Here is a 24,260-nt window from a genome sequence, read left to right as displayed (position 1 = left end):
TCTCTACCTGTGTTCGACCCAAGCAAGTCTTTATTTGACAAACTGTCTACAGTTCACTCCATTGGATATTTGGAAAAGGACATTTACAAAGAGCGGCTGGACCTACCAGAACTACTGGTCCGAGTCGACGACATCTGGAAAGTTCCACATACTGCTTGCTGTGCAGTCAAGGGAAACCAATACTTGTGTCGCTGCAATGTTTTCGAAATTGAGACGCCAATCTGCGGCCTAGAATCAAGTAAACCAAGTACCCTAATCACAGATATAAATGAACTTGCCACCATTCCCAGCAAAGATATGGATATGGGAGGACCTGAACACAGTGCAAAGCCAAATACATCAACCAGCTATACAGCCAGAGACATTGCTTGTCCAGTGCAGCTAACAAAATGGAGAACTCCAGCGGTGAAGGTTACATACAACATGAATGGACAGTACTGCATAGTCACAAATCACGGAGAGTTCTTGTATGGGGAAAAGTCATGTCCAGTGCCAAACCCAAATTTCTGCTTTAGCCCACATGAGTATACCACCATTGGTCAGACGGTTATCACCCCAATCCCCGTTTATGAAGAGGACATAAATATAGATAGTGAACCAGAAATCTCAAACCTTGGAGAATATATACCTGTGTTCAACATACACATAGATAGTTTAACCTTAGATTTACAGAAACTCCTGGATAGGAAAGACACACACATAGTTCAAATTAATAACATGGTTGAGAAGGCAGATGCCACACTAAATAAATTACTGCATGATGGAGATTTTGAAATAACCATGACAAACACCTGGCTGGAGATTGGTTTAAAGGGCTTGCTGATCGGTCAAACAATCTTGCTAATCATTTTAATTTCACTGATATTGTGGCTTAAGCGCCTTATAAGGCAGGAACGCAGTAAGCTAGAAAAACTGGTAGATGCAAGATATAAGCAATTATTATGTTAATGTATGTGTGGCCATCATCATCAATTCTCACGGCCACAAGGGGGCGACTGTTGCCATATAGACCATTACATAACAATATAATTTAGTAGGTACCAAAGTTAGAACAAATTATGTAAATTAAATAATATGATTTATTACCCAATGTGATTTTAACCAGTTAAGAGTGTGTGTGTATATATATTATTGTAAGGTATAACTTAAATAGGTTTGAATGTATTAGTCTTATGTTTTGAGAATTTAGTAGCATGTATTTCTGTGTGTTTTACTGCAAGATTATGGGTCATTATGTAAGAGACAGGTTTTCTCTGTGTAAGCCATATAGCCAGAATACACAATACATTGAGCATTACACAAATTCATCCCTTCCATGCCATTATTCATATCTGTATTAATCAAAGGATTAACGTCTGATCTGCGCTATACCAAGTACAATTAAATCAAAGTTTACATGATATGTAGATATATGTATACTGTATACTTGATTCACACACAGCAAATAAATAATCATAACTTGGTGGATAAAGTCAATAGGTCACCTAGCTCAGGTCTCATAATATGCAAACAGTTACTGGTATGAACAGGGTACATTGGAATTCACAATCAAAGATCTTCATACCTTTAGAGAGTACATCAACCAGCTGGCCTATTGTCCAGTTATACTGCTGGCCAGAGGCAATGATAATATAGGATCAAACGCACTATAAACAGGTCACAATCATTTATGCTAACACCCTAGGGCCTAGGCGAAATAGATCGTTTACACATCCATACAAAGGTAGATCTCTGATGGATAAAGGAATACCAAACTTTATGATCCCAAAATTCTCTACATGCTCACCACCGTGGGACGGAGTTAGCAGAGAACGTTTTATTACACTTTGGAATCTGTCAAAACCTATAATTATGTACTCCATTGGAAACTGTGGGCATATACTAGTTTTGAATTGGTAGAATATAGGATATAAGGGGCAGTCTGATAGATAGAGAGTTAGAAGGAGAGGAGGAAGGAACAAAGTCCAGAGGGAGTCAGGATCCTAAGACGGTAGCTATGAATTATGCCCTCACATATTCTTGCAAGTGTATAGTATGTGTATTAATTGTTTAAGTTTGTAAAACTGTTTGTGTTTTATGTATGTACCATGGTTAAGGAAGTTTAGATAAATTATAAGATTTATTATCATTGTGTTATCTTATCTTGTAATTTGTATCACCTATAATAAATGTACTAGACAAAATAGAGCTGGTATTCCAAGTCTTGAACTCATTTTCGGAATCACTAAAGTTATACATGAAATCTGCATATATTATATAAGGCTCTGCAAGTTGGGACAACTGACTTGTAGTCAAAGTATAGTACTTATATGTTCAATGAGCCAGGATTATATATCTCTGTAAAGTATATTTAGGCTTTGCCTGGAAATATTTCCTGGACAGTAGAGATATAGCTCCTTTAATCTGAGCCAATCACAGGTATGAAAATAGGAACGTCCACGCATTACATATTGTGTGATTGGACCAGTACTAAACATCACCCCTTTTGTTATGAGCCCACCTATTTGTAAGCCTATTATAATATATTTGCAGATATAAAATACATAAACCATTATATCAATATATGATATAATAAATATATGTTATATAAGATTCCATAAATCAACACTAAGTGCAATCAAACATGCGAGACAGCAATGCTAACCAATGTGACACTGTGCTGCCTATACATTCTTAGCTGTGTGTAGATGAAGTCTATTAGCCGAATATTAGAGCTTTTTGGTTTTATTATCTGGAGCATATGGGGCAGATGTATTAAGCCTGGAGAAGGCACATACCTCCCAACATGACCCTCTCCAGGAGGGACACAATGCTCTGCTTCTGGACTTCTCTCTTAATGTATGATTGCCGGCACCTGTGATGAACAGGTTAATGAATAAGAAAGGTGTTTCACCACAAGTGAGGGCAATCATAAATTCAGAGGGCAGTCCAGCAGCAGAGCATTCTGTCCCTCCTGGAGAGGGTCATGTTGGGAGGTATGAAGGCATAAAGAAGTGATAAAGTGGTGATAAGTACAAGGTGATAATAACGCACCAGCCAATCAGCTCCAATATGTAAATTGCTAGTTATGAGCTGATCACCTTCCACTTATCACTGCTTAATCAATTCTTTATGCCTTCTCCAGGCTTAATACATCTGCCCCAATTGGGTCTAAAATATAAAGAAAATCACATTAAGAAATGATCCCTGCCTTTGGCTATATTGAATCTATTATGCCCTTCTTTATTTTACTGATTATCAGTGCTCCTCAAGGTTATAGACAGTGGGTCCTAGTTATCACAACTTGCACTGTGCTATCGCTCCACTGCCTGGTTTGGGTCCTCCACTTTGTGGCTGTTAGCCGGCTCATGTGTCATTGGGGGGCTGACAGAAAGCGATCTGGAGGAACCCTCACTGGTACAATTTGCCAAGTATTAGCCCATAGGCTAATACCTATGGGTGCTGCTTTGCGGTTAGAAGTGAAGGGACTGCGCCAGATATCAGAGATATCCTAATATTTGCAGGTAACCCCCACCGCCCCTTCCCCCTCAAAAAAAGTTTGTTTCCAGGGGATAGCCTGCAAATATTGTTTAACAAATATGCCCCTCTGAAGTGTATCAAAGTGGTTCTCTCTTTTTTCTCTCTCTCTATAAATGGCTCAGGAGGCACTGGCTAACCCCAGAGCCAGAATTCCATGCAATATATGAGCCAAAGGATACATGTGAGCATTATACACAGGTGCAGCAGTATAAACTCCTGGAAATTTGGTGAGTTTTGATCAGAGATGTGCGGAAAAGATAGGCAGTGCCTCCCCTGCCATAGACTTTTTACTCCAGAGTTTGGGCTATAAAAATTATTAGAATAACGCAAAGAAGATATTTGAAACAAATTAATAGTATTTTTCATATGCTTCATTCAGTCAAAACTCTGGTTTAAACGCAAGTATGACAGGAAAGGCTCTGCCTCACCCCACCGCACATCACTATATATAGTGAGAGAGAGTCATATTTATAGTCATATACAGAGTCATATTTTACTGTTTTTAAGAAAAACCTAGAACTTTAAATTGCAAACACAAGGAGGAGATCGAAGTCCAAAAGGCCAGGTGATGGCCCGAGCAGTTGAACATAACCAAACGGGCCAATTGTACCACAAATATATTTGAGGGCCTCTGACATTTTGAAATGATCCAAGTCTATCCAAGTCTATGTGTTCATGCATTACAATCAGGGCCGGCGCTACCACTAGGCAGCTGCCTATGGGCAGCGACCACTGGAGGGCGGCACTGCACAGTGAATGAAAGAGAACACTTTATCATCTGCCTCGCCTCAGCCCAGCCAGACTCCTCCTATTCTTTAAGAGACAGAGGAGCAGCTCGTGAGCGCCCACCACGTCTGTCTGTCTTCAAACGTGAGTGTGTTGACTGACTGTGTGTGAGTCCATGATTCTGCAAGCCTGCCGTGCCGCCCCCCCACCTCTGCGATAGCCCACATAGTGGAATGTATTATGTTCAGGCTGCTGCCACCTGCCGCATGTGCTCCTGAGTCCGGGGTCCCACATTATGAGCTATCACTGACTGCCGCTCCCCCACGCGATTGTCTCCCGCTCCGGTGTCCCCCCCCATCTCCCCTGCATTTGGGCAAATTAAGCAGTCACCCGCTGGCCTGGTCCGCTCCGCTGCCGCATTGTATTACCGCTCCAGCGCCACCTCCCCGTACAATCGACTGCAACTTGTTATCATCCGCGCTCCCCCTCTCCATGCAATCCCGCGACTTGGTCCCTCATCTGATCAGCACTGGCACTCACAGCTATTGGTCTCCCGCTGCCCCCCCCCCCCCCCCCGCGTGTTACTCCCAGCCACCGAGACACCCCATGACAGACTCCAGCGTGTTATTAATGTTATTAACACCCTCCCCCCCCCTCGCTCCAGCGTGTTATTAACACTCCCGCACCAGCGTGTTATGTGGTGAGTGACACACTGGAACCTACACTCGTGGCGGGTGTGGGACCCGCCACGAGTGCAGGCTCCAGTGTTACTCACCACATTCCCCCCCACATTCAACACAGATGAGTGGTCCAAAGCGCAAAGTCCTTTGAAGAATTTCTAGTTACAACACCCGCACGGTTAAACTGCTTCAAGCAGCATTATTCCCAAAACAACACAGATGAGTGCTTTGGAACACTCATCTGTGTTGTTTTGGGAATAATGCTGCTTGGAGCAGTTTAACCGTGCGGCATACTTACCTACTCCCCCGGAAGAGTGGGCAGGTCTCCCGCATCCTGCTCGCATCTTAGTGATGCGAGCAGGATGGAGATAACCTCCCGCATTCGCGGGTCCGTCGGGTGGAGAAGGGGTTAAAATGACGCAAATCGCGTCATTTTAGCCCCACCCCATTTCCCGATGTGGGGGCGGGGCTTAGTGGTGTCACAGTCCGGCCCCGCCCCCCAAAGACACCTGCTGCATCTCCTCTCCGGGCTTCTCCCGGAGAGGAGACTTACAATGTAGGTAAGTATGCCGTGCGGGTGTTATAACTTCTAACATGGCTACACCTGAATACAAAGGCTCTTAGATGAAATCATGGTCCCATAAAACATGAACTAAGCATCTATAAGTTATATGTAAAGTTAAATTGTTGCTGAAGTAAAAGGAGTTTAATTTATTGCTAAGTTCCAGATCCTCCTTGAAACCTGAACTTATAATGAAAATTCTATAGTATTGTATTGAATAACTTATTCCTATTGTGGCATTTATTTATTATTAGAGATACATGGGCACTGTTATTTAGGATATTTGCCTGGTACCCATTTGATCTTTTTTTTTTTTTATCTTACTGTATTTCATTCAATATTAATTTTAGATAATGGTTTTTAAGTATTACATCTTATACTCAGTGCCGGCGCCACCCCCACCATGATATGGCATATTGATAATTTACCTGTGTGCATAAATAATAAATTAGACTGCATACATCATATATATATATATATATATATATATATATATGTGGAGCCGCATGTCCGGTGCCTGTCTGCCCCTCACCCCCCATTCCCGCCCCCTCCTGCGATGCTCTTTCCCTCAACCCAATGACTGGAAAGAAGATCCACTCCCTCAGCCTTGCGGGGAGCTGTTGGACTCCGAGGAGGAGGCCACGACTGCACCCAGGGTGGCAAGGGCTTTGTAAAACAGCAGATGATCTGCCCCCCCTCCCAGCCGGCCCAGCGACAGGGAGTCCAAGCCTGGCAATCTCTACCCCGTGCACAAGTGCATTTTAAAGGGCACTATCCGCCCGCTTTCCGCCCTCACCAGAGCCACAGCATCAGCCAGAAGGACAACCATAGTCAGTGCCTCGCACCTCAGCTGGCTGTCATTCATGTGACCGGCAGGAGATTTTCAGCAACAGCGCCTCTGTAGTGCCTGAGAGGTGTCAGCTGGCTGTAGATGGCCAAAATAGCATGGCAAAACATTAATGTGTATATATATATATATATATATATATATATTGTAAGTGACACTTATAAGATGCCGACTTCGCACTTTTTTACCTGAGGGGCTGGGTATGGGGGAGGGGGGGGGGGAGTCAGCTGAAGATTTGCCTAGGGTGCTGAGAAACCTTGCACCGGCCCTGATTACAATAGCAGTTATTTACTTATTACGTGCCTGGTTTTCTCAACTGTATAAAAAGCAGGGGTATATAATGTTTTTGTTAATAACTAGGGCTAGCAGGATTATGTGATAATGTCTACAGGGATCCATGATTACAAAGCAACAGGATGAAGGACAAGCATGATGGGGCTAGGGCAGAGGTTCTTAAATGCGGTCCTCAAGGCACCCCAATGGTCCAGGTTTTAAGTATATCCATGGCTCAGCACAGGTGGTTAAATCAAATTGACTGAGGTACTAATTAAGTCACCTGTGGCCAAACGTGGATATACTTAAAACCTGGACCATCGGGGTGCCTTGAGGACCACGTTTGAGAACCTCTGGGCTAGGGCTACGTCTCCATATTGCTGTGACCGTTACAAGCTTAAGACAAGAGAGGACAGTGGTAACAGAAGAGATAAAGGTGTTAATTACTATAAGCAGGTTATTAGTCAGCATGGAGGCAATAGTGGACACTGAGGATCAGATAAAGAACCTGAAATCTGTTTACAAATATAGTCTAATATCATAAGAGAACAACAAGCACCAAGACGTTGACATAGTCGTTAATGGCCTTCCTATCACAGACAGCTTTTATAAGCTAATGATCACGGTGAAGAACGTGGTGGGACTCCCATTGATACCTTAATAAATAGAGGAATCCCCAGTGTACGGGTCACACACCTGTATCACAAGCTACTGCACTTCTGCCATTGTCTCTTACCAGCGGCTGCAGCTCCCGGTGATTTACCAGGCTGAACTCTGTGATGAAGTAGTAGAAATGCTTATAGCAGGTGTTGACATGGGCTTCGGCTCCCACACTTATGATCCCATCAAAGTGATGAATGTACACATGGACAAACACCCGGAAAAGCCGGGTCAGGATCTTGTTGCAGACTTGCTGGAAGTTCTTTGGAAAAGGGACCCCTGTGGATATGAACAATAACACAAGACTGTCAGAACATAGGAGATCTATATAAAAAGAAACTGCTTAGAGAGGAACTACGGTCACTGCTGTAGCAGCCGTCTGTGATCTCTACATTATGATGATATTCAGCGTGTTACTTCCCTGTGATGTGCCATATGCTGGATCTGCCATGTTCACAATGGGTGCGGCATGTTAGGCCGAGATGCATCAGGTTGACATGAGAATGATGACATGGTCGCAGTGTCGGAATGCAGCTTGTCGATGGTGGCCCAGCAGTCAATTACCTTTTCCCCCTAGTGCCTAACCCTAACACACCCCAACCCTGCAGACCAGTACTAATTTTCCCCCACAGGCTGACCCTAGCCATCCCCCTAGTGCCTAACCCTAACACCTCCATCCACTCCGCAGACTAACCTTAACACACACACCCATCCCCACAGGCTAACCCTAACCTTCCCCCACAGGCTGACCTTAACCCTCCCCCTATTGTCTAACCCTAACACTCCCATCCACCCCACAGGCTAACCCTAACACACACACACACCCCGCATGCTAACCCTAACCTTCCTCCACAGCTAACATGCTAACCCACCCTCTAGTGCCTAAAGGGGGGTACTCACGGGAGAGATGTGTGCTGAGCGATCTTAACACATCTCTCACCCCGCTCAGCACAGCGCGATGTGCTGAGCGAGGAGGAAAGCCGACGGGGGGCCGCTCACTTCACACAACGGTGAAGTGAGCGACCCGCTAGATTGAGCCTGCATGCAGCTCAATCTAGCATCGGCGATAGCGATGTGCGGGGCCGCGCATCGCTATCGCTGGAGGGCATACACACGGCAGATCCGTGCTTAAAATCTAAGCAATCTAGCAAGATTGCTTAGATTTTAAGCACGGATCTCTCCGTGTGTACCCCCCTTAACCCTAACATCCCCCACCCACTCCGCAGACTAACCCTAACACACACCCCCACAGGCTAACCCTAACCTTCCCCCACAGGCTGACCTTAACCCTCCCCCTAGTGCCTAACCCTAACACCCCTCCCCAGGCTAACCCTAACACACACCCCCACAGGCCAACCCTAACACACACCCACACCCCCGCAGGCTAACCCTAACCTTCCCCCACAGGCTGACCTTAACCTTCCCCCTAGTGCCTAACCCTAACATCCCCCACCCACTCCGCAGACTAACCCTAACACCCCCCCGCAGGCTAACCCTAACCTTCCCCCACAGGCTGACCTTAACCCTCCCCCTAGTGCCTAACCCTAACACCCTTCCGCAGGCTAACCCTAACACACACCCCCACAGGCCAACCCTAACACACACCCACACCCCCGCAGGCTAACCCTAACTTTCCCCCACAGGCTGACCTTAACCCTCCCCCTAGTGCCTAACCCTAACACCCTTCCGAGGGCTAACCCTAACACACACCCACACCCCTGCAGGCTAACCCTAACCTTCCCCCACAGGCTGACCCTGACCCTCCCCCTAGTGCCTTACCCTAACACCCCCCCCCCCACCCCACCCCGCAGGCTAACTCTAACACACACCCCCACAGGCTAACCCTAACCTTCCCCCACAGTCTGACCCTGACCCTCCCCCTAGTGCCTAACCCTAACACCCCTCCCCAGGCTAACCCTAACACACACCCCCACAGGCCAACCCTAACACACACCCACACCCCCGCAGGCTAACCCTAACCTTCCCCCACAGGCTGACCTTAACCTTCCCCCTAGTGCCTAACCCTAACACCCCCATCCACCCCACAGGCCAACCCTAACACACACCCCACCCTCGCAGGCTAACCCTAACCTTCCCCACAGGCTGACCTTGACCCTCCCCCTAGTGCCTTACCCTACCACCCCCCACACACTACCCCGCAGGCTAACTCTAACCCCCCCCCCCCCCCACGCCCCCCCCGCAGGCTAACCCTAACCTTCCCCCACAGGCTGACCCTGACCCTCCCCCTAGTGCCTTACCCTAAACCCCCCCCCCCCCCCCCCCACAGGCTAACTCTAACACACACCCCCACCCCCACAGGCTAACCCTAACCTTCCACCACAGTAGTGTTCACTTTAGGATTTTTTTAGGGCAGGGTGCTGATCACTGAGGAGGGCACATTTTTATTTTGAAAGGCACATTTTTGGTGTGACGCTTTGCACACAAAGCGTAGCGCATATGTCTGTAGTTGTTATACATATATTTTAGTGTATCATATACCGATACATACATATAGGAGACCCATGTAACACCCAACATCTGTACTGAGAAAAATACTGTATATGTCCAGTCTTAATGAAAGAACGGCTGTAGCATATAAATAATAAGTAGATAATGAAGGTTTCTTCCAGTACTGAAGTAGTTCTAATCCTTATGAAAGGTTAAGCAGAGGGTTAAAATATATAGGTACAAAATAAGTCTGTTCTTCTACTAGGGAAATAGTGTAAGCAGTACATACTGACTGCTTACCCTGTTCTTTCCCTCTTTATCAGAATGCTGTGATATACAGGCAGCCACATCAGTGATGTCATTTCCTCCTCTAATATCCCATTCGCAGAGGACAGAAATTGTGTTCCGATTTCAGAGATGGGCAAGGAGTAGACCACTGCATTGTAACATGCACTCTGAATGTTGTATTCTGTATACAAGGGGGTGATTTCTGATCCCGCAGGGTGCACTGAAAAAGGGCAGGGTGCTTTTTCACATTTGAAAAATGGGCAGGGTGCAGCACCCTGCTGAAACGGCCTAGAAGGAACACTACCCACAGGCTGACCCTGACCCTCCCCCTACTGCCTTATCCTAACCCCCCCTCCCCGCAGGCTAACTCTAACACACACCCCCACCCCCACAGGCTAGCCCTAACCTTCCCCAACAGGCTGACACTATCCCTGCTGACGGCACCTTACACTAACAGCTAGCATTCTGTGTTGGCGACATTTGACATGGCGACATTGTGGACATGCCGACATTCTAGGATCAGCATCGTCAACATGGTTACTCTCGACTATGTGACCAGATACCATTCACTAGATCTACAGTATTGTCACAAACAGTCCCAGAAAAGCTGGATCTACACTACACTGAAAAAGCCAGATCCACACATTTACTAAGCAGTGATAAGAGCGGAGAAGTGAGCCAGTGGAGAAGTTGCCCATGGCAACCAATCAGCACTGAAGTAACAGCTATAATTTGCATACTGTAAAATTATACAGAGCTGCTGATTGATGATGGGGGCGGGCAACTTCTCCACTGGCTCACTTCTCCACTCTTACCACTGCTTAGTAAATGTCCCCCTTTGGGCCTAATTCAGACCTGGTCGCTGCAATGGCAGAGATCGCAGCTGAAGCCCTATGTCTTGTGTGCATGCCCAGCAGCACACAAGATGAAAGCATCTCACTGGTGCAATCGCCTCTGCCTACTTGACCGGCAGCGGCGGGAGGGGGCGTGCCGGCGGCGTTCGGACAACGTTGGAGGGGCGCGGTCCGGACAATACAGGCGTGTCTGGACCGTTGCTGGGGCGTGTCACGCCGGCTGCGTGATGTCACACGCAGCCGTTGCGACCAAAAACATGGCGGGTAGCCATATGCCTCTGCAGCTAGGCTGCGTAACCAGGGAGCTGCTCGCCTGGTGCGAAAAAATTACCGCTGTGCGACGCTGTCACACCTCTATGGGAGGTAGGACCTGGCATGCGGGCGGACTAGTCATATGCTGGGCGTCTCCCCACGTGTCAGAGATTTTGATCGTTTTTTCGTACATCTACGATCAGCTCTGAGGGGGTGATTCCGAGTTGTTCGCTCGCTAGCTGCTTTTAGCAGCATTGCACACGCTAGGCCGCCGCCCTCTGGGAGTGTATCTTAGCAGAATTGCGAACGAAAGATTAGCAGAATTGCTACTAAATAATTATTTGCAGTTTCTGAGTAGCTCCAGACCTACTCCTAGATTGCGATCAGCTCAGTCCTTTTCGTTCCTTGTTTGACGTCATAAACACGCCCAGCGTTTGCCCAACCACTCCCCCGTTTCTCCAGCCACTCCTGCGTTTTGCAACTAGAACGCCTGCGTTTTTCCGCACACTCCCATAAAACGGCCAGTTTCCGCCCAGAAACACCCATTTCCTGTCAATCACACTACGATCAGCACAGCGATGAAAAAGCTTCGTTATGCCGTGAGTAAAATACCTAACTTTTGTGTAAAATAACTAAGCGCATGCGCTCTGCGAACCTTGCGCATGCGCAGTAAGCGACTAATCGCAGTATAGCGAAAATCGGCAACGAGCGAACAACTCGGAATGACCCCCTGAATTAGGCCCTAAATTCAGACACACACTGACAGAAAAGTCGGACCCATACTAAGTCTATTGAAAATGTTGAACCCACACTAAATTCACACACACAGAAAAATCCGGATCCTCACAGATGTGATCACTTTACATGCTGGTTCAGTGGCCGTCCGTACTGCTGCACATGTGCCATCATTAAATCACACAATGTGCGAGCGGCCAACATTTGCAGTGTGTGGACTATAAGATACAGGGGGTTATTCAGAGATGAATGAAGATGGCTGCATATGCAGCCAGATCTGAGTTCATCTCTGCACATGCTGAGGCCCACCCAGCACAGGGGAAGGCCACCCACGCAGCTGCCCCGAAAGCGGTCCCGGCTGCCCCGTTTTCCCGGCGCCGCCCCTCCTATGCCAAAACTCCACCCCCACAACGGCCTCGCCTGTCAATCACATTGCGGTCGCAGCCATCATTTTGCAGCTATCCCCCTAAAATGGATGCATAATTACATTATTAATTACGCTCCCAAGACCTTACATGGCCCTTCCAGGATAGCTGGGCATAGACTTACAGCGCCATGTTCCATAATGTACTACAACCATCTCTTCATACTACAAGATGCTGCAACATAGATAAAACCAAACTACTGAAACCCTTATTGCAATGATCTTGGGAAAATGTATCCACAATGGCCCTCATTCCGAGTTGTTCGCTCGCAAGCTGCTTTTAGCAGCTTTGCACACGCTAAGCCGCCGCCTACTGGGAGTGAATCTTAGCTTAGCAAAATTGCGAACGAAAAATTTGCAATATTGCGAAAAGACTTCTCTGTGCAGTTTCTGAGTAGCTCGAGACTTACTCTGCCACTGCGATCAGTTCAGTGCTTGTCGTTCCTGGTTTGACGTCACAAACACACCCAGCGTTCGCCCAGACACTCCTCCGTTTGTCCAGCCACTCCCGCGTTTTTCCCAGAAACGGTAGCGTTTTTTCGCACATACTCCCATAAAACGGACAGTTTCCGCCCACAAACACCCACTTCCTGTCAATCACATTACGATCACCAGAACGAAGAAAAAACCGTGAGTAAAATACCTAACTGCATAGCAAATTTACTTGGCGCAGTCGCACTGCGGACATTGCGCATGCGCATTAGCGACTAATCGCTCCGTTGCGAAAAAAAATAACGAGCGAACAACTCGGAATGACCCCCAATGTTTTATTCTTTTTCCCAGAGACTGTTCTAGTTAACCACACAGCACTCTTTCCGCTTTCAGGCAATCTTTAGTGTTCAGCCCTTCAAGATAACAATCCACTTCAAAAGATGACAAACCCTGTCACACGGAAGGAAGGAACCATCTGCGTCATTATACATGAAGCCAACCCTCATAGAGGAAGCAAAAGTGAATGTCAGCGTGAAACACGAACAAGCAACTCTGGTCTAATACTTTTATACATTCTTGGCTAGATGTACTAAGCATGGGCTTTACAAGCCGCCTAATCTCGGCTGGTTTGACCCCGAAATTTAAACCGTCAATAACATACCCTCCAACATTTTACACATAAAAATTGGTTCAAATGCGAAAAGGGGGCGTGGCCGAGGGTAAAACCACGCCCCTTTTCTATACTTTCAATGGAAGTTTGGAGAGCCAAAAATCGGTACAGACCATTGAAAAAAGGGACTGCACCTGCCAAAAAGGTACAGCTGGAGGGTGTGCAATAATATTAAATGCAGTATATACATATTAGGTAGAGCTAGAAATAGATGTGCAGTATATACTGTACATATTGGGTAGAGCTAGAAATAGATGTGCAGTATAGTTGAGACTCATAAATAATATATATATATTAAATGTATATTTTTACAGTCTTGAATTTTCTACTATATATACTGTATATATCCAGGGGCTAAAGTAGAGTTGGATGCAAATGCAATATACGTGTTATTTTTTATCAATTTGTGATTTTTTATTTCTGTGCACATAGGTGGTCATTCCGAGTTGTTCGCTCGGTAATTTTCTTCGCATCGCATCGATTTTCCGGTAATTGTGCATGCGCAATGTTCGCACTGCGACTGCGCCAAGTAAATTTGCTATGCAGTTAGGTATTTTACTCACGGCATTACGAGGTTTTTTCTTTGTTCTGGTGATCGGAGTGTGATTGACAGGAAGTGGGTGTTTCTGGGCGGAAACAGGCCGTTTTATGGGAGTGTGTGAAAAAACACTGCCGTTTCTGGGAAAAACGCGGGAGTGGCTGGAGAAACGGAGGAGTGTCTGGGCGAACGCTGGGTGTGTTTGTGACGTCAAACCAGGAATGACAAGCACTGAACTGATCGCACTGGCAGAGTAAGTCTCGAGCTACTCAGATACTGCACAGAGAAGTCTTTTCGCAATATTGCAAATCTTTCGTTCGCAATTTTGCTAAGCTAAGATTCACTCCCAGTAGGCGGCGGCTTAGCGTGTGCAATGCTGCTAAAAGCAGCTTGCGAGCGAACAACTCGGAATGAGGGCCATAAACTTTTTCTGCATCCTTAGCTATGGGCCCGATTCAGACCTGATCGCTGCTGTGTGTTTTTTGCAGCGGTCTGCGATCAGACAGCCGCCGCCCATGGAGAGTGAACCCCACCCCGTGCAAGTGTGCGAATGCATGTGCACGGCGTGTGAAAATTCCGCCAGACAGCTGCAAATCCGTTCGCAACTCACTCACCATCAAATGATTTGTCCAGTGTGTGCAGTCTGTGCGCAGCCCAGGGCTTACTCCTACAGTGCGATACAAACAGGCTGATCGGCCGGAGCTGACGTCACACACCCTCCCTGAAAATGCTGTCAAAGTCAGAAAAATATCACGATGCACACTGCCATATTTGCACCTCATATGTGTCCCTGCTGCGCATGCGTGCGCTCTCCCGTGCGTGCGCATACTCGCTGTTGCGGGCACCCGCAGGCGCACGGTATGCGCATTTACGGTAGAGATTGTATGCGTCTAGCGGGCGACTCTTTCGTTACATATTTTCACCATATAATGTACTTTGTAGATTATGGTCCCTTTGATAGAATCTGAAAGTTTGGTTAATGTAGAATGTTCATGGACGGAGAAATCCCTCTTTGTTTGATACGAAGGGTCAGACAGGAGTAATACAGTGGTGTTTAGTATCCATCGGAAGAGTATTTAATTAGCAATATTCCGGTGTTGGTTTGAAGCGAATTAATCGCTCGTGCGAATAGTTATGGACATAAGAAGTTTATGTCCATTTACTATTATTTGCACTTACTTATCCATGCGGCGGCAAACCTAGTTTCCCACCCACCTGAGCAGTTGGAAATTGTCACAGCCCACCTGTATGAATCAACCTATGACCTTTTGTTATAATGCGAGGAGGAATTCCTGTGTCCAATGAACAATGAGATTGTAGGGACCATTGAATTGTATTGTGTGTGGGGCATAAATAGACAAGCCGATCACATCCAGCTCTCACTCTTCAACGGTTCTCATTGCTGATAATCGGGAGCTGGATGTCCAGAGGCGCATGCGATCGTTCCCCTTTGTGCGTAAGTTTTTCTCCGCAATCATATTGTATTTCTTGTTATTGTGGGCCATTTCTCTCTCTCTCTCTTCTCCCCTTTCTCTCATAATTTTCCTGCAAACGTAATTGTATTATATTGTATTTCCTGTGTAGTTATCTGGTTAGTTAGTCTATGTTATATTGTAGTGTGTGACTTGTATTGTATTATTCTTTTTGCAAGTAATAACATTCATATAAGGCGTTAGACCCTAAGCACGGTATCTGTGTATTTCTTATAGTGTTAAGTATTCTCAGAGCGTCGGTGACGCTCGAACAGCTTTTAAGTTAATAAGGTTACACTGTGTTGCATCTACACCCTATCTCTACACTAAGGTTTTACTGCATATTATATTGTTTATGGTTTAGATATAAAGGTTTAACATTGTGAGCGTCTGCGCCGCTGGTGATCTCCTCGTGGTCCCGAGCGTCCGCTACGCTATAGCGAACCATTACGTTAGTCAGCAGCCAATAGCGTGCCTGCCTGTGATCTCTTGGCCGTGAGCGAACGTGACGCTTGAGCGTCTCGACCACGGCTAAGAGATTGTTACGCAACGTGCGTACCCTTACGGTACTCCATACGTCAATAGCGTACAGTGTTCTTAGGCCTCTTAAAGGGTTTTAAATAAGATAAATATGTAGCTTTATCAATGCTTAGGCACACCTGCGTTTTCCCTGACACTCCCAGAAAACGGGCAGTTACCACCCCAAATGCCCACTTACTGTCAATCACCTTGCGAAAGCCTTGTGATTTTTGCACCATCCTGTTGCTGTTTGGCGATGCGCCTGCACATTGCGGTGCATACGCATGTGCAGTCATTCGATAATCAGCCGCTGTGCGAATTCGCACTACAGCAATCAGGTCTGAATCAGGCCCCATGTCTGATGAGATGCATTCTACACTCTCTGCTTTACGATCATGTTCAAAGTTGTAAAATCCAACATGGGGGCTAATTCAGACCTGTTCGCTCGCTAGGTTTTTTTTGCAGTCCTGCGATTGCATAGTCGCCGCCCACAGGGGAGTGTATTTTCACTTTGCAAGTGTGCGATCGCATGTGTAGCAGAGCTGTACAAACAGATTTTGTGCAGTTTCTGAGTAGCCCAGGACTTACTCAGCCGCTGCGATCACTTCAGCCTGTCCGGGACCGGAATTGACGTCAGGAACCCTCCCTGCAAACGCTTGGACACGCCTGCGTTTTTCCAACCACTCCCAGAAAACGGTCAGTTGCCACCCACAAACGCCTTCTCCCTGTCACTCTCCTTGCTAACGGATCCTTTGCACAAACCCATCGCTGATCGTCGATCCGCTTTGTACCCATGCAACGCGCCTGCGCACTGCGGTGCATACACATGCGCTGTTTAGACCTGCTCGCCCGCTGTACGAAAACGCAGCCTAGCCATCATGTCTGAATTAGGCCCATGGTTACAGCACTTTACATCATTAGTATCATGTCGGCATGCCGGGTTCAACATCACGCTGCCCCCCCCCCCCTCCTCTGATTGTCGGCATTGTGGATGTCAATCACGCATATCGATCCCATAGTGTTGTGATGATACAGTGATAGCTGCAATCAGTCTGCAGCAATATGGCATAATTACACTTCATCTACTACTGGGGAGGAGACAGATGTGTTGTGCGTAGTATTACTTCCTTTTTGTCTTTGCGTCCTATTCTAATTTCCTTTTACACTGTAAATGAAACGTTATTAGTTATTACTGTCACTGTCCTGTTATACTGTATATGTTGTGTGCATGAGTTGTGTGCTGTCATTCTGCATTTCCTACCCTTGCCACCCACATCTCCTGGCATAAAACAGGTGCATATAATACTGATCACTGCAGAAGTAAAGTAGGCACATATATATATAACCTTCGCTGAGCCGGATTATTAGCCGACGCATCTAAGTCACACTGCGCAGGTACCACGATGATCTTGCCACGACGGTTGCAGTGAAGATTTATTTGCAGTGACTGACAGGGACCTTCACCTGGGGGTGATTACAGGGAGTGGCGGCAAAAACATTTTGCAATACTTTGCATGCAGTATTAATACTGCATTCCTCCTAAATGTTCCACTTTCAGCGGGACAGTCCTGTTTTTGGGGAACAAGGGGCTGTCCCGCGGTTTGGGGAGCACGCATCTGTCCACAGTAAGGGGAATAGCCTGGGGGGCAGCTGAGCATCTCTGGGAGTGCAGGTCATGCCCCCCAGAGTAAGGAAAACTAGGACGTGTCACAAGGCCATGTCCCCTTCCCATAAGGCCAGTACCCCTTTCAGGCACACACAACGAAGACACGCACAGGGGTCCTGAGTTTCAGAATCAAAATGTTGTGAGGTATTACACTGGTGTAGCCAACAAATGCTGAACAGCTTTATTTTTACACTGCAATATCTGAGTTTGGACACACCCTTCCCACATCTACATCTCTCTGCACATGTTACATCTGCTCTTCCTGCAGGGTAGCATGAGTTTACCAGGTGCAACGTTACGGCCATTTTGTTTTTGCTACACTCCTGATTCAGAAACAGCCTCTATATAAACTCTAATCTATGGGCGATCTACAGTATTTCCATATACTCATCTACATGTATGAATAATCTACAGACTATCTATGTTCTCATCTATGAACAAGATACAGCTTGTCTATGCTCTCATCTATGGACGATGAACCAGCTACTACACATATATGTTAATTCTGGGATCTCGGATTCATTTGAGCAATGAAGCAACTGACATTTACACACAGTGATCACCAGTAAAACAATAAAACCTTGATGACCATCAAATTAGAACAGTAAATTAAATCGTACTAATACTATAATATACTATGGGGTCTATTCATAAATCAGTGAAAAGAGTGGACAAGTGAGCCAATGGGCAAATCAGCTGCTACATATAATTTTATAGAACGCACTTGACAAATGTTACTTAAAAGCTGATTGGTTGCCATGGGCAACTTCTCCACTGGCTCACTTTTCTACTCTTTTCAATGCTTCATGAATAGACCCCTATAAGGAGTGGTGTCGAGAGAGGGGGGAGAGGGTACACATTACCTGGGCCCAAGTCTGATCGAGGGGCCCAGTGAGGGTCCAGTGGGGGCCGGGCCCCCTTACCTGGCAGCAGCAGCAGCAGCTCTTCTCCTCAGCCCAGCACACGCTGTTGTGTCCTGGGCTGCAGTGTGGCCATGGAGACCCTTAAAATACAATTTATTTCATTATTTTTTTTCTAAGGGTGCATGATCACGCCTCCTATGATTAGACCACGCCCCCCGAAAAGTACCGGGGCCCAGCCCGGCTCTCTACTGCTCTGCCTATAAGTGCTACAACTCAGCCACCGTGCAGCAGAACATGGGACGACCAGTGAGTAGTAGGTTTGGGAGATGAAAGTAGCTGAGCCAGTGAAGATCAGGTTCTGCTGTACATACAGGTGTCACGCTGGAAGGTATAGGAAATGGATGTACCTGGCATTAGTGACCAGGACCGGTATAGAAGCAACCACAGTGCCCCTAGCCCTAGGCATCCGCCCACAAATGGACTTGTTTACTCTAAATCACTGTGATCAGTTGTTGCTACACCAGACTTACCCATTCTGGTTGGAAATATGTCCTCATTGTTTATCAAGGTTTCAATCCACTCCATCAGCATGTTCATGTACAGTGGAGCAGACACCTTGGTGGGCTTCTTAAACTTGTGCTCATCTTGCCACCTGTATTCATATCTCAGCCCCCCAGACATGACGGGGCAGCTCCTTTCTGTGCAGAACTCAGACATGGTTCCATAGATCAGGTTAATCCTATTGAAAAAGTCCACAACATGAACAGCTATCCAGTCATTGATGTTCTCCCCAGGTGGCAGCTGGACCACCGTCTTCAGGTCCAGGCCTGATTTCAGGGACGCCTGAGCCTTTTTGTACAGCTCAAAGCGCTGGGTCCCCGGCTCAAACCTCTTCCTCGGACGAAAAGTTCTGTCTTTATTGAATACCTGCGTAAGGCATAGTGCCATAGTCTCCAGGGGGCTGAGGATCAGCAGACAGATGTTGGGTGGTGGAGGTCCTGGAGGAGAAATAGAAATTACACAAGGTAAATACAATACCAAGGCAGCTGAGCTGCATTGGCCCAGGTCTAAGGTTGTCATTAAAGCTCAGTATGCACAAACTAAAGCAAACCAACCAGGGCTCCTGTGCCGCACTCACCGGCTGGCATTGAGCTCACAGACTTACTGTAAGGGGTAAGTAAAGCCTAATTACAGTGCACTGGACTCTGAATGACCGTGTCCTGAATTACCCAGAAGTGTCACTAGCCACCCGGCCAACACATTGTGGCTAGAGTGGGAACAAGCTTGTGATTGGCTGAGCAGCTTATAAGACTTGTTGCCCTGCGATACACCTATTATACCAAGCAGATAGCTATTGGTGATACAGAAGCTATGTACAGGGGAGGCGACCATGAGACTGCCTGTTGGGATCCCGGCGGTCACAATGCCGACACCGGAATCCTGACAGGCATTGAAATGCCGCCAACGGAATACTGGCGCTACAGGCTTATCTCCCTCTATGGGTTTCCACGACACCCATAGAGGGAAAATATAACCTGTGGTGATGCAGCGAGCCACTGTGTCTTTCTAGCACTCGCCCCGCTGCCGGCATACTGGTGGCCGGGATCCCGCTGTCGGCATCATGACAGCCAGGATCCCGGCCATCAGTAAATCGTATGTATTCCATGTACAGTGCCTTGCTTTAATAACATAAGATCACGATATGGATTTACTGCAGCTGTAGTACTTTTGTGAAGGGTATTTCAGTGTCCTTACAGTCAGAAGCTAATGGCATTGAGAAGACGTGTTCTGTACTGGGAGAGTTAATACAATATCTAGAATTCTGAATGACATTGAAAATCCAAGATATGTTGCTGTTTAAATAAGCTAGCAAAACTGCAACGGTTATCACTCGCATGCTTGGGGCCGCCCAGCACGCTAATTGCGTTCACATCGCTGAATAAGTGAAGTCACTCTGCCTCCGCAGCCTGGCTGCCAGGCCGCCGCCATTTTCCACATTGCAGCAGCCACGAGTAATGTCATGCGGCCTCCAAGAAAACGCCACCGACCCACCTTCGCAATACCGCGTTGCCGCCCTCGACCGCCCAACGAACGCCTCTGCCTATCAATCAGGCCGAGGCTTTCGCACCACCGAGATGCGCGCTGACAATGAAACCGATGAAATGCGAACGCATTCAGTGCTGAATAGGGCCCATAGTGGGTTTCTTCTGCTACACTCCTCCTAATTGATAATATTGTATTTAAAGGTGTTAGAGACTATGTGGTCGATCCTATTAGCCGCAATGATTTCGTAGGTGCGAATCATTGCGGCAGCGGACGCACTTTTACGGCAGCCGAGCACTTTGGTGCGAATTCAGCCAAAAATCAGCCCATGAAGGGTGCAAGACATCACACCCTTTGCGGGTAATAGGATCGACCCCTATGGAGGAAGATTCTCCTACAGGAATTGTTAGGTTTCCTTCTACGTGCAGGACTCAAATTGAGCCCTCATAAGACATTCTTGGCTCAGTCAGAGGTCATTTTAATGCGAGCTAAGATAGGTCATGGTATTAAGGCTACCTGAGGTGCAGCAATGGCTGAAACAACCATGACCATACCATGACCATACCATGACCATACCATGACCATACCATGACCAGTCCAAGACTTGTGCATATTTCTGGGGGGTGCATATCTTACGTTAAAAGCCCCTTTATGAACTACTTAGAGGTGAGGAACCTTCAATAAAAGAGTGGGGAGAAGTTAAGGAGGAGACATGTTCTATCTTGAGTAGAGACTGTCCCAGTGCTTGACGCTCCACAGCAAGAAGGCAAAATGGCCATTCAGGCCCAGAGTCTATATCAGCAGTCCTGCTACAAGAAGTAGGGGCTGTGATTAGACCATTAGGCTTTCTATTCACAGAGGCACAGAGGGGGGTGGGAGGAACGTGCACTACTTACCCAGGCCTGGGCTAGCTGGTGGGAACCTATGGGGGCCTGGGACAGTAGTAGACTGGGCTGTGGTGGGTCCAGGAAGGGGGATTGCGCTGTTCGTCAGCCCCCCAACCTTGGATCTGCCACCTGAGTAAAGGCCACAAATTCACCGTACATCCCAGCGCATAGTATTTACTTATGTTTCTCATTCTGGGAGGAACTCCAGGCCCATCACTGCTCTCGACGGCCCTGTTTCTATAGGCTATTTTCACCAGTAAAAAAGGTTTAGATGAATGTGCAAAACACCTGGCTGCAACACATTATACCGTTAACGTGACGTAGAGTCTTGTAGACCTATTTTGTCAACCTCTAGGGTGCACCTCCACTCTAGGGGCTACAAATGTCTCAGAAGTGCAGTATTTTTAACTCCCTGATAAATTCCTTTTAGTCAAATAGTGATGCAGCACTGGCTCAGGGGTTGCAGGACGTGTTCCCCATCACATAGGGGGTTTCCTATACACAACCAAAGTACAAGTAGCATTCTGACTTCTGTTTTTTGGTTTATTAGATTTAGATTTAGCAAAGAAGGGAAATATGTAATATTACGTTTTTTTTTTCAATTGTGTCATTTTTTGATTGAAGTTTTATAGAAAACATAACCGCAGTAACAGCAATTGAAAGAAAAGAAAAATAAAGCATTTGTACAGTACATTGTGAGCGTTCTTGACTTGGTCATACAAAATAAGTATAATGTATAAGGTTTCTTTACTGCTGGGATCCCGACTGCCGGCAAATGAACTGCATCCCCTCCTAAACATCTGTATCTCATGACCTGTTTCCTCATTTACAAGTGCCCTCCAGCGCAGGCGGCGGGGCAATAGCGCTGCAAAGAATAGTCAGACACAAAACCTGCGGTGAAAGTATGCGGGTACGCTCAGGTACGGAGTACCCTTAAGAATTTGGCAGCGGCTACGCAGTACCACCTGCCACACACTTTGCCATTACCACAATTATAATGTGCCACAAAGCAACAGGACCATGGTGCTTGGCAGCATGACGGCTCCTCCCACTTTGTCAGGGTTACTGGGAGTGCGACAGTGGCTGTATTTTCCTGTTATAATGGAGGCATTACTGTATATTGTTATTAAATTGGGGGCATTACTATATATTTCTATTATACTGGAGGTATCACTATATATTTTTCTATTATACTGGAGGCATTACTATACATTTTTAGCCTTGCCTCCATATTCCCCCCAAAAAAGGGGCTGTGTCGTGTGGCCACGACGCTAGTGTCACGTAGCCACTCCCACTAGCAGAATGTGGCCACGCCCCCTCACAACACATGGCCACGCCCATTTTTCGACACTCAGTTCCACTAAGAAAATATTTCTACTTGCACCACTGCACAAAACATAACGGTATATAGCCAATGAGTGTGTCTCCTCGACATCTAGGCTGGACAGGCGAACTCCAGGACTCAATGGAGGAAGTGATGGTTCCGTTAGGACCACATCAGCCCAAATATCAGACCAGAAGGAAGAAACATTTGGACACGACCATAGCAAATGCCAAAAATGAGCACACTCTACCCTACATTGTGGACAAAACATGTCAGATCTCAACCCCACCTGATGGAGTGATATCGGGGTACGGTACACCCTGTAAAATAGTTTAAAAAAAATACTTGCTGGTACCTTATACAAGGTGTAGTATATTTGATGGAACCCAATATCTGTGTCCACTGCTCGTCAGAGAGCGCACCCAGAGTTTGTTCCCATTTATCCCTTCAGTGGCAGGTTTTTCATTTAATAACACACCCTGGGGTATGTGTTTTCAAATTGAAGTGGGAGCAGGGGGGAAGGTGCAGGGGGGGCAAGTGATGGAGCAGGGCGAGGTAATCACCTGGCGATCGCCCGCCGGGATCGCCAGCCCCAACACTGATTCCCGGCTTGTTGTCACATTAAAAACAATCGGATATGGTCAAAGAAAAAGCCTGCACAGAATCCTATGGAAGCTGCATTTGAGAACGATAATGGAGGGATTGCAGAAATCAGAGATATCAACTGAGATTCCTCTATGGTACATGGTACATCTGTACCAAAAGTTAGAGAAAAAAACTATAATACCTGCACCCAGGGGTCTGTGATCCGGTGATGCTGCAAAGGGACATCTCACTTTACAGCACCGGGGATCACAGTGGAGCACAGAATCAGATGACCGGGAGCCCTCCCAGATCACCGGTCCTGGCTGCAGGTAAGTGTAATCGGAGGGGGGATAGCCAGTGGCGGTGCATGCACAGACACAATCTCAGTGTATTTTTCACAAAAACTACCCTGAAAATTGCGGTAAATGGATTAGCAGGACAGAACTTTCTCGCAAGCTCTGCCCTTACATGTGATCTTTTATATATCCCTGCAGGGCCGAAACTAGTCACCCAGGGCAAGGCAGTATTTTGGCGGGATCCGGTCTGAAGATCGACAGTGTCTAGGTCGACAAAGTTTAGGTTGACCACTATATGTCGACAGTCACTAGGTCGACAGGGTTTCTAGGTCAAAATGTCGACATGAGTTTTTCAAAAAAAAAAAATCTTTTTTTTAACTTTTTCATACTTAACAATCCACGCGGACTACGAGTGGGAATAGTAACCTGCCCGAAGTATGGTGAGCGAAGCGAGCCATGCGAGGGGACATGGTGCACTAATTGGGCTTCCCGGTCACTGTACGGAGAAAACGACACCAAAAGAACATGAAAAACTCATGTCGACCTTTTGACCTGTCGACCTAGAACATATCGACCTTCAAACCCTGTCAACCTTCAAACCCTTGCGACCTAGTGACTGTCGACCTATAGTGGTCGTCCTAGACACTGTCGATCTAATGATCCACACCCATTTTGGCACCCTCCACCCCACCCAATA

At 46.8% G+C, this 24,260-nt stretch overlaps 1 protein-coding gene across 1 annotated transcript in view; it reads right to left on the bottom strand.

The window, feature by feature from the left end:
• The window catches only part of MOB3C (MOB kinase activator 3C), a 62,618-nt gene that overhangs the window by 33,537 nt on the left and 4,821 nt on the right, over positions 1–24,260 (bottom strand). Inside the window, exons 2-3 of the mRNA XM_063939511.1 lie at positions 18,959–19,426; positions 7,344–7,546 (exon numbers count right to left, since the gene is read on the bottom strand). Of these exons, the coding sequence (XP_063795581.1) occupies positions 7,344–7,546; positions 18,959–19,376 (621 nt within the window). The 5' untranslated portion in view covers positions 19,377–19,426. The remainder of the gene's footprint in view (positions 1–7,343; positions 7,547–18,958; positions 19,427–24,260) is intronic.

This window comes from Pseudophryne corroboree, chromosome 9 (assembly GCF_028390025.1).
Source record: "Pseudophryne corroboree isolate aPseCor3 chromosome 9, aPseCor3.hap2, whole genome shotgun sequence".
Classification (NCBI taxonomy): domain Eukaryota; kingdom Metazoa; phylum Chordata; class Amphibia; order Anura; family Myobatrachidae; genus Pseudophryne; species Pseudophryne corroboree.
Note: the sequence above shows the minus strand (reverse complement) of the source record. Positions and strands in the feature narration are given on the sequence as shown.